This window comes from Micromesistius poutassou, assembly GCF_964030765.1.
Source record: "Micromesistius poutassou genome assembly, contig: SCAFFOLD_3903, whole genome shotgun sequence".
Lineage (NCBI taxonomy): Eukaryota > Metazoa > Chordata > Actinopteri > Gadiformes > Gadidae > Micromesistius > Micromesistius poutassou.
The window spans coordinates 15,464-27,206 of record NW_028180288.1 but is presented as its reverse complement, the minus strand read 5'-3'; the positions used below and the strand labels follow the sequence as shown (position 1 = coordinate 27,206).

General features: G+C 47.0%; 1 protein-coding gene across 1 annotated transcript; it reads right to left on the bottom strand.

Annotated features, from left to right (window-relative positions):
* Positions 1 to 397: 397 nt before the first annotated feature.
* On the bottom strand, positions 398 to 8,173 carry LOC311370940 (uncharacterized protein; the record flags this gene model as incomplete). Its single annotated transcript, XM_084489218.1, is given in 8 exon segments — positions 398 to 499; positions 719 to 850; positions 1,291 to 1,467; positions 1,470 to 2,081; positions 2,584 to 2,727; positions 4,017 to 4,161; positions 5,245 to 5,342; positions 7,821 to 8,173. Coding segments are annotated over 7 exon segments (1,393 nt in total), but the record flags the coding sequence as incomplete, so codon positions are not given.
* Between the last annotated feature and the right edge of the window lie 3,570 nt (positions 8,174 to 11,743).

Below are 11,743 nucleotides of genomic sequence, written 5' to 3'. Positions count from 1 at the left end.
CGTATACCTAATGGCTAATGCTAATGGCTTTAGACTAGGGCCGCTCGATTATTAGATGAGTTTGAAAACATGACGCATTTCTTCAGCATTTCTCTCCAGAAAATCCCTTAAATCCCCTAAACTGAGACACTTTGAAATGTCCCCTTAAAAAAATACAAAAAGGTTCAAAATAGAAAATGATCAAATCAAAAATAATGTACAAATATGTATCCAGCTGTTCTGCAATTTCTACAAAACATTTAGTGAATAAAATAAATATACCGAAAATATATATACTGTATATTTTTATAAAAATAAATAAATTGTTACTAGAATTTATTAGTTTGGAGATGGTTTGACGCAAAAATCGCGATGGAGCAGACTGGACCAGGTCTGGTCTCCAATGGGGGGGACCCACCTCTGTTCTGTTTGCTGGGGTAGATGCGGAGGAAGGGCTTGAACTCTTCCGGCGGGGGCAGGTCCTCCACTGGATGGAACTGGAACTTGGACTCGAAGTCGTCTAGAAACGGTACGACAAGAGACCATGCCATTAAAGGACGCCAGCCTGTCTGCCATACAGGTATTTCATTTTGCTCCACAGAGACACAGGAGATTACTATACTCTACTATGACCGCTGTTGCTTCACACACACACACACACACACACACACACACACACACACGCACACGCACATGCATGCACACACACACACACACACACACACACACGCAGGCCCACCCAAGCTGTGCAGGTGTCCGTTCCTGAGGCTGGAGGGGGGCAGGAAGGGTGGAGGGGGTGGAATGCGGCCAGACAGCTCTGTGGTGGGCGACCTGGCCGGCGGGGCAGGGGGAGGAGCCAAGCGACTCACACCTGTTGCCGTGGGTAACCGAAGAACAGCATCAGTCGTAAACGTCGCCACCGTTCGGGAGCGAGAGATTTACAGCTAAGACGTCTGAGAGCGTGTATGGCAATAAAAAAATGAAAGTCGCGGACAAAGTCCACAATTCAAATTCCATTACATGGCATTTTCTAAGAGGAAACTAGAGGAAAGAAGATAAAAATGTGATATTCAATGCATAAAAGCTAGATTACTGGGTTATTATATAATTCAAGCGGGAAAAGAAAGGCAGTAAAACCTGTAAAACGAACGAAGCGTACTACAATATAACTTTAAACAGGACCGATTATACCAAAGGCAATCAAGTACTAAAGGTCAAGCCTCCGTCACCAGAGGGATACCCTTGTGTCATGACGGATCACTCTACAGCGGCCGGCCAGAGGACCAGAGGAGGAGGGGGGGGGGGGCGTACCTGCGCTGCGGGGCACCGCGGGGGGCCGTCGGGTGGGGGCGGTGCAGGGGTAGGACGGCGGCAGCGGGGGCAGGGGGGGAGCCCCGAGGCGCAGGGACACGTGGAGCGCCTGGGGCGGGGGCGGCGGCGGCGGCGGGGGCAGCGTGGTGGGGCAGCTGGGCGTGAAGGACGCCGGGAGGGGGGCGGCGGCGGCGGCGGGGGTCCCAGGGAGACGTGGCACGTGGGCGGAGGGTAGAAGCACCCCGAGGAGCGGTTGGGGTTGAGGGAGGAGGGCGGCGCGGAGGGAGGGGGGTGAGGAGGGGGGGTGAGGGGCTGCGGGTGGTGGTGGTGGTGGTGGTGGGGGTGGGGGTGGTGGGGGTGGTGGTGGGGGTGGTGGTGCTGCACGGGCAGCCAAGTGGGCCGGGTGACTTGCGGGGGCGGAGGCGGGGGAGGGCAGGTGGGGACGGGCGGCGGCCTGCTGACGGGGCGGTCCTGGGGCGGGGCGGGGGGCTGCTGTAGCGGAGGTGCCGGTGGAGCAGGGGGTGGTGGTGGTGGTGGTGGTGGTGGGGGCGGGACGGAGAAGGGCGGCGGCGGCGGGGAGGAGGTGGGGGCGGGGGGAGGGAGCGGCCGGCCGGTGTGGGAGGGGGAGGGCGGGGCCGAGTAGGAGGGGCCGGGCGGGCGCTGGGCGGGCGCGGCCACGGCGGGCCCCCCGTCCGCAGGCTGGAGGTTTGGCGCCGGGTCGGTGCTGGACTCGCCCGGCGGCGGCTGGTTCCACACGGGCCTGGGGGTCACCGACGAGCTGGAACGAGACACTGGAGAGGACGCACGCACACACACACACACACCCACGCGCAGACACACACATTAAGACATCGTTAGGGAAAAGGAACCGTTGCCTATATAAGGGAAGTTCAGTGGGACAAGTTAGACAGGCAAATTAAAGTCATTTCCAGCCTGAACTCTTTTAAAAAGAGAATCAAGGCCTGGTCACTAGAGAGGGCGGCTGAATAGAGCCGGGGGCCAGTGTCCGTTTTCATAAAAAAAAAAATTTGTTTAAGAAAAATCTTTTTATTGATCATCACGTACTCTGTGAGTGAGACTTGTCCTGATGTTTTGTGTTGAGGACCACAATGGAAACAAAGTCCTGGACTTTATTGTGTGTTTATCCTCAGTTGTATTTGATCGTCGTGTGTCTAAGGCATTTGTTGGCATTGTGTTGATACAATTGAATAAATCAAATCAAGCACACACAATTGAGTGGAGGATCAAACACAGCGTGGAGGACGGCCCGAGGTGGTGATCCACTGTACCCACCTAGGCTCCTCACTGGGTCTTTCTGTCCCACGGGCCGCAGTGTAGGGAACCCCCCGGCGAAGAGGCCCCCGAGGGAGGGCCCCGTCCCAGCCTGTGGCCCCTGGTTACAGCCTGGACCGCTGGACGCATCTGCACCGCTGGGCTCTGGGACACACACACACACACACACACACACACTTTTGATTATGATGTTAACGAGGCTGAATGTGGTGGAAGATGAGGGATAATCAGCTTGTCATAAATATAATATAGACTAGACTAGTGTGTGTATTCACATAGTACAAAATAAGCGTGGTGGGAATTTTCACCACGGCAATCGTTTCTGTCTGAACTGTTTGAGACTAAAATAGTCATCCGAACTTATAACAATTTGGCTAATTGATAAGCCTAATTGAGAGTAATAAACATACAATAGCATACGACAAGTGGAACAGGTCTCGAACACGCTGAGAACATCTCTGCCCCCCACGTGCTGATCCCCTTCATCGTGTAAGCTCTGGCTCCTATTCCTTTGCACTGTCTAGCCACCCTACCCGTTCCTAGCGTTGTCTGACGTTAACCTTTCTGCCTGGGGTACACCGGTCATTCTTCTACTTGATGAGAATACAGGAGAATACAGAATTATTTGATTTGATCATTGACAATTGCAATGTGGGGAGACGTAGTGGTGACTTCTCAGTCGGACCCTTTGACCCTTGACCACCAGCGAAAAAAGGCACAATCAACAATAGAGAAATTGAATGTGAAAATATCATTTTCCCATTACAATAAGTTCAAACATAAAACCAAGGGGCACACTTGAACACACTTGAAAACAGATCTATGATACAGCAATACATCATTTGTTTCAGTACACTCATTGTAAGTCGCTTTGGATAAAAGCGTCTGCTAAATGCCCTAAATGTAAATGTAATGTAAATGTATTGTAATCTTTCCCTTGCATTTTCCCCCCTCCCTCTGTCGTTCCTCTCCTGTCGCGCTTGCCTGTAGCGGACGATTCCTCTCCTCTTTCACTGCCCCTGCTCCTCCCTGTTTTTAGCTCACTAAACAAACACCCTCTGTTACACTGTCTGTCTCTCTCTCTCTCTCTCTCTCTCTCTCTCTCTCTCTCTCTCTCTCTCTCCCCCTCCCTCCCTCTCTCTCTCTCTCTCTCTCTCAAACGCTCTTACCTCGCCTCACCTCTCTCCCATGAGACAAAGACTCCCAGTGACAACAGATTCACGTGGTGCTCATTGACTGTCTGGGACGGATTCTGTCTGCGTACGTGTTTCCGTTTATTGGCCGATTGTCATGTGCGCCTGTGTGTTTAAAAGTACTAATCCTGCGGCTGTATGTGACTGTGTGTGTGTGTGTGTGTGTGTGTCTGTGTGTGTGTGCGTGTGCCTGAATGCATGCATGTGTATGTTCGCGTGTAGGACACGGCGCTCCCTTACTGTCGACCAGGGGCTCGCTGCGGTCGTTGACCTGCGTGACCTTCCTGAGCCGGGCTCCTTTCTGGATGTCCGCCAGCAGGGCACCCCTGCCCCCCCCGCCCCCACCGCCAGACTGGGACCTGGGAGGGTCCGAGGAGCGTCGCGGCTGTCTCGGAGAGGGAGAGAGGGAGAGAGGGAGAGAGAAGGGGAGAGAGAGAGAGAGAGAGAGATTATAATATTTGCCAGGTTGCCAGTGTGAATAGGTGATTGTCCTTAATGTAAATAAAGGTTAAATAAAGGAAGAAAGACAACATTATCGTTCATTTTACTATTATCAATGAATGTGCTGCAATGTCCAAATGCTTTAGCAACCACTTTTGTATACGTCCTGTATAGAATAATCAAAATAGCCTTATTGAAATTAAATAGAGAGAGAGGGAGCGAGGGAGAGAGTAACAGAGAGAGAGAGAGAGAGAGAGAGGTGTGAGTGAGGGTGAGAAGTGGTTGCTTTTTATAGTAACAATACTTGGGAGAGGCATTTGACGTGTCCACAGGTATACTTTAGATCTATTCCTGTCTCTCCCTCCCTTTGTGGCTCCCCTCTGTGGCTCTCCTGAGCCCACGCTACATATTTAACATCAGAGCTATGCGAGCTAGGGATGCAACAGGACACTTTGCTGCCATCTGACCCACCATCTGCGTGTGTGTGTGTCTGTGTGTGTGTGTGTGTGTGTACATAAGTATGTGTGTGTAACTGTACCTCTGATCAATAATGCAGATAGCCTGCAGGTTGAAAGCCAATGAGCATGATGTGGGTTGCGTGTAGAATAGCATCAGAGTGTGTGGCCGACAAATAGAATCTGACTATAAGCCCAAAGGGGAGGGAGGGAGAGGGAGAGAGAGAGAGAGAGAGAGAGAGAGAGAGAGAGAGAGAGAGAGAGAGAGAAAGAGAGAAAGAGAGGAAGATGAATACACCAATTTCCTATTCTAATTAAAGGCAAGTGGCATGGATGAGGAAACTCCATGTTGAGCGAGCAAAAGTCCGCCCCAGGATTTGGATCCAACCGCCTGTTGTTTACCAATTAAACCAGGTCACCAGTTAGGCCACAGGTTGAAGAACGCTAACGGGTCTAATGAGCCGTCTCGGCACAGCGCTGACAGGACAGGAGTTCACGGTTCAACCCTCAGTCGAACGCTTCGCGAGGTCTAACACGTGAACATAACGGAGGGCCGCGGCCTGTGGCTGTACCTGCAGAGGAGCGGCCACGCAGGGCGGGGGTGGCGGAGGAGGTGCGGGGGGAGGAGGTGGGGGAGGAGCTGGTGAAGACATGCCTTGCCCTCAGGGTCCTTGATGGGGAGTAAAAAAACACAAGACTCACTGTGACCCAAACAACCCAATTTGTCGTAGCGCGTGTGTGTGTGGGGAGTGCGTGCGGATGGTTTAGGCAGCCTCACCTGTCTGACGGGGCTGGGTGAGGCTGCAGCCCTGGTGCACATTGAGTTACCGGTGTGCACAGGTTAAACCAGCCATCTCAACACACACACACACACACACACACACACACACACACTCAGTAAGAGATCTCCTGCATGGTAACATGGTCCCGTGCTCCATGTTGTCATGTAGGAGATCTCTTCCTGAGTGTCACCCAGCCCCAGAGTCCAATCAGACTCGGCCAGGTGAGGCTGCTTAAACCAGCCCTCGTCCACACACACTCCCAAAGCGGGTTAATACTCTAATATTGACTAATAGTACACAGTTGGTTTTCAAGTAAAAGTTTTCAAGTAAATGTGTTGAAAAAATATTTGATATCCTCAACTTTTATGTACCTGTTCAACATCACAAAGACAATACATTGAGGTGAAAGGCAAAGTGCAAATGAATTAGCATTTCAAAGTTAATGTAGGCCTATTTGACCTTGAAGCATTTACTATTTTTCTAAACTAATAAAAAACTTTAACAACACTCGATGGGAGAAAGTATGACAAATGAATTGTAGACTGGCTGCATATAAAAGTATGTACGTAGTCTTTTAAAATGTAAATACTCAGATACCCTCAAAATCCACGGGTAAAGTAGAGGCTAACTTTCCCCTCTCTCTTCCCCTCTCTCTTCTCTTCTCTCTCTCTCCCCTCTCTATCCCTGCACAGGAAGATATTTCACCGCTCATGTCGCAAACAGGATACAGTGAGAGAACTTCTTCCTCTCTAGAGAAATCCAAGAACCCCATTCCCTACCCTCCACATACACACACATACATTCACGCACACACACACACACACACACACACACACACACACACACACACACACACACACACACACACACACACACACACACACACACACACACACACACACACACACACACCACATACTACGTCCAGTGGTTGGGTGGGTGGATGAGGAACAATGGTTTTCGTTGTGTCCAGAGAAAGGCCCTCTTTAGCACGGGAAGGCCTTAACTGCCATTATGTGCGAGGAGAAGGGGAAAACAACATAAGGAAATTCTCTGGGAAGTGCCGGCAGACTGCAGATAAAGAACAGGCTCAGTCACTGAACTATGTGGAGCGTAAGGAATTATCATCACCTGTGGCGGCATACGACATTACCGTCATGCCATAGGGCTACATACATACGCTAATAACTATCATATCAAACTAGAAACTCGTCTGCATTGTGTGCATTGTCCGAGTGAAGGGTTGCAGAGAGAGAGAGAGAATGACCTCCACCCATTCATCATAACACAATGAATTCTTGAGGGGCTCTCTGTCGTGGGAGTGAGGGAGTGGAGAGCCTGAAGTCTGAAGCCTGCCCACGTCTAATATGCTGTGGAATCTGTGGACGCCAACCCCTGTGGCACTTTAATGAAATGGGATGATTAAAGAAGCCGCTTACTTTTATTTGTCTGGTTTGTTTTGTCGTGGTTCCAGCCTGTCCCCAGGCATCGAGCTAATGTTAACTCACTTTCATCTCTAGCTGCCCTCTTTGTGACTTTTTGTTCCTGTGTGTTTAAGAATGTGTGTGGAAAAAGACAGACAGGCAGACAGACAGAAAGACAGACAGACACCGAGAGATAGTCTAGTGACGAAGGGGGGAGAGAGGGGGTTCTGGTTGCCCTGTATTCAACTGGCAAGCTGTCTTGCCATAGCTATTTCCATCTTCATATCTGTGTCAAACTGTGGCTACTGGTCAACAGTTGACAGGCTGACAGGTGCTTGGTTTGAAATGTGCATTACATATGTGTTGCGTAATACCTTTGGGGTATTAAAATATGTTTATTAAACACCAACAGCCTTGCATATAACTTGTGCAGACACCCACACACGCACACACACACACACACACACACGCACACACACACACACACACACACACACACACACACACACACACACACACACACACACACACGCAAATCATCACTTGGAGAAAGATTGCATTTCTTGTCTACTGTAAAAATAATAATAATAAAAAAATATATATATATATATATAAAACACTTTCACAAAAAGTACACTTAATCATCCGTTAATGAGAGTCATTGGGCCCACCGTATAAGCGAGAGAAGCACCGATGTTGTCCTTTCAGAAGTTAATTTAACACAAGAAGAATGTCAAGAAAGTAGTAAGCTAGCCGGTAGCCACCTGTTAGATGAACGGTAATAACAACTCGCATATGGTCTCACAGTCGTATATACATATATACATATATATATATATATATATATATATATATATATATATATATATATATATATATATATATATATATATATATATATATATATATATATAGGCCTTTGGTTTGTAAGTTGTTGCCTACCTTATGGAAAATAACCGAAGTCCGAACGTGTGTTGTGGATATGGCCCAGATAGAGGCTGAGCTGAGTCTGCACTGGGAGCGGGAGGAGGAGGACAGCTGCTCGGGTTATTTTCAGTCAAGCGTGCACCTCCATGAGGAGGGCAGAGGATAGGTGGAGTCGGTAGGTTAAAAAGACGTATTCAGCCTAGAATATAAATGAAGGCTACTCCTCTGACCTCTGTATCGGCGGAAAGTTGTTTAAAAGTTGTAATTCCAGTTATGCATCAGAATAGCAGCAATTATTACTACTACAAAAAAAAAACGAATGCAATGTTTTTATGTGTGTAATATAAGTGGTTGTTAACGTGTCAATGATAGCGGTATCCAGTGATGTGTTATTCACCTCTTGATGGGTACTAGGGTATACCCCCGCGCGCTGCAGGGCGCGGAGGCGGTCAGCTCGAGGCCACACCTCAGAGTTCACGCTCAAGTCCCGACCAATCACATTGAAGAAAGGATGCGCCTGCTTTTTTATTATTATTATTGTTTACTAGGCCTGCATTGGTGTTGAATATGGACTTTAAAATACTTTTAATTAGAGTAATTATTAGTATTATTAGTATTAGTTTGACTTAATATAGTAGTCTACAGCATTTATAACAGTGTATTACATTATAGCCTATTGCTTACAATATTATTAAAAAATATATATACATTTCAACCAAGTTGTAGGGATTCCTTGTGTGTCCAAACCAATTGTCTTATTATTTTATATTATATATTACTCTATTCTATTCTGATTCCATTATATTCCGATTATTTTCTAGAATCACTGCATTGTGTTTACCCTCTAGTGGTGAAGACTGGCGTTACACCCCTCGTCAACGCCTCCTGTGCTTCTTCCGAGGTGCGGGACTCTTAGGTATGAATGAACACAGTACACTAAGCCACTGTCAGACACTGTTGGGTAACCCTTATGGTATACGTATCAGGTCAAATGTACAGTCTGACAATCGGGCGTGCTATGGTTCACATTGTAGCCTAATAGCCTGTCTTAAAAAAAAAAAAACATGAAAGTGAAACACACACCCACACGAGAAACGCGTACACCTCAACAAAGAGAGAAGAATGTGGTGACACAGGCAGGCTCTCCCCCGGAATGACAGAACAGGATCAAGTTGCCCTGGGCTGGACGTGCCCATTGCAGAGTGATCCTATGGCTTAGTCTTTCTTCATTGTTACTGGTTCCTAAGAAGTGATGGGATACCTAAATTGGGCTCGTTCCTTCCTCTCTGTCATATATTATGACTCCGTTTTTCTATGTTTGTATATTTGTGGTAGATTTTGATTGTAAACATCAACTTACACATATATATAAACATACATACATATATGCATACAAAGATACATAAGTACATACACACACATGCTTTCCTCAAAGCTTTGTTTCAACTTGTAATGTACTGTTACTCTTTACTCGATCTATGTCTGACAAATACACACACACACACACACACACACACACACACACACACACACACACACACACACACACACACACACACACACACACACACACACACACACACACACACACACACACACACAGTATAAAATACTAATTTATTTATTTATTAAGCGTTACCTTCATTAAATTATCATGGGTGTGGTTCAGAATACAATTGTGTTGTTTAAGTACCAATAAACTAATCACAAATACCCAAACCACCGTTTCTTCAAGCTGCTTGGATGACAAAGTTTAGTTTGGCACTTCTCAGCTCTACCTTCAAATGTTAGCTTAGCTTCCCATTAGCTTTGGGAAAAAGTGTATGAACATATATTGCTTGATCCTTCAATTATGGTATAGCTAGCAGTATAAAATATACATTTGAATTGTTTTAAATGGCACTGAATCACTGTGTAAAAACAATGCTAAATGCATTGAAAAGCTGCTGAGGATCATTGCACGATTTTCACAATAAACCTGCTTGTTCTACAGATAATCATGTGCTTTACAGCGCTATAACTTAAAAGCCAACTGCCACAATTGTCTGGACTTTCACCATTTGGTGGACCTCAAAAGCAACCCTAAAAAGTCAATTGACCGAATTTTGTTCAGCGATTACTTCAGGAAACATCAAAGAATAAAAAAAAAAACACACAATCCTTCATTATTTGACACGTTATTGCAATAGAAAAGGCTGATATGTCCCAGAGTGAAACAGTAAATAGCCCAAAGTGAGGCCCAGTGGGGCAGGGGGTACCTGTCAGGGCTCTGAAGTGCTCAATGCATTCGTTTCTAACCTGTCTTTAACCTCTTTAAACATCCATTATGCCATTCCTTTGTCATGGTGGTTCAATATCCATTAGCAGAATACAGGACAAAATAATCTATTTACCATGTAGGTGTTTTTGTTATTTTACCGTGGCACCCAACAAAAATAGCATATGCAAAAATAACCCCATATAGTATTTCCAAATATTCATAATATATTATATAGATCTTTCCTTCAATTTACACAATGCACTCGCTGCCCTCTTTCCTTCCACAATGGCCTGCAAAGTCTTCTTCATCTCTTCATCATCACCATCGTCACAGCCTGCTGTGCTTCACATCTTCATGTGCAGGCCTACAAATCACCCAGAGCCTTTGATCGATTTACTTTTTTTTTTTAGGTTTTTCCTTTCACTTTATCATCATTAATGTCGTCATCATCATCATCATCGTGGTCGTCGTCATGGTCACCGCTGGTCCTCCCTCCTGGGACCGTTCTTGTCCTGCTGCTGCTGCTGCTGCTGCTGCTCCTCGATGGGCAGGGTGGAGCGCACCCTCCGCTTCTCCTTGAAGCGGCCCGACCGCGACACCCTCATGTTCCGGCGGCAACTCTGCTCGTTGAAGACCGACTCCAGGTGGGAGTCGTCGTAAGTGTCCTCGCCGAGCGGCCCGCTGCTGTCCGTGCTAGGCTCTTTATTCCCCGCAGGGTGGGTCTGCGGAGCCGGGGCCTTGGCAGGAGGCCCCGGAGCTGCCGCCAAGGGGTCCTTGGCCGCCTTCTCGGGTTTGGAGGTGAAAGGGTTGAAGTCGGGGTCGAAGGACGCTTCCTTCGGGCCGCTGGTCTTCCGGATCCCCAGGAAGGACTTCCACCACGGGGTCCTCTCTGACATGGTGTCTCGGGGGGCCACTGCAGTCAGAGGCTTGAGTCAACTTTGTGGCATTTCTTAACAACACATTTCCCACAGGCCCTGTCTGGGATTAAGCTGCTATAGCCATAAGCCAATAGTATAAAAAAACACATTTTTGCATTTGCTTTTTCACTTTATATCTATTTTCTAATTGCTATTCAATCTTGTACGCATTGAACTAAGACACTCAGAAGGCTCACTTTTGTGTTGGCCTGATGACCTCTGTTTTCCTGCGTGTTTTGCAACAGTCATCCACTTGTCCTCATCACGCCTCACTGCACGTACTGTTGTTGTCTATTATCGTGATTTTTTTTTTTGATTGTGGTTGTGGCTATTTCTACGAGTATAAACACAGACTCATGTGTCTATGATTCTGTCGTCTTCCTTTACAATTTTATGCATTTACATTTTAAAGTGTCATCATCCGATAGAGGTTCACGATGCTGTTATTGCAGTAATTATACAAGTATGATACAGCATAACTAGTGGAACCAAGTTGAGCTTCTCTGTAAAACTGGTTTAATCAGTTGTGAGGACAGACGGGCAACAGCAGTGATTCATGGCTGAAAAACGAACACAATCCACGCTCCGATCACTTACCTGACTTGTCGCTTCTGCAAAAGGAGTAGATATCCTATAAAAAAAACAAAATTCAAAGTGCAAAATGAGCGTTGTCTTAGCCCGACGATTCCATGTGTCAAAATGCAGCAGGCCTACTTCGTTAGTGCAAACTACTTACTACTTGCAAGTCTACTTAAAACAAA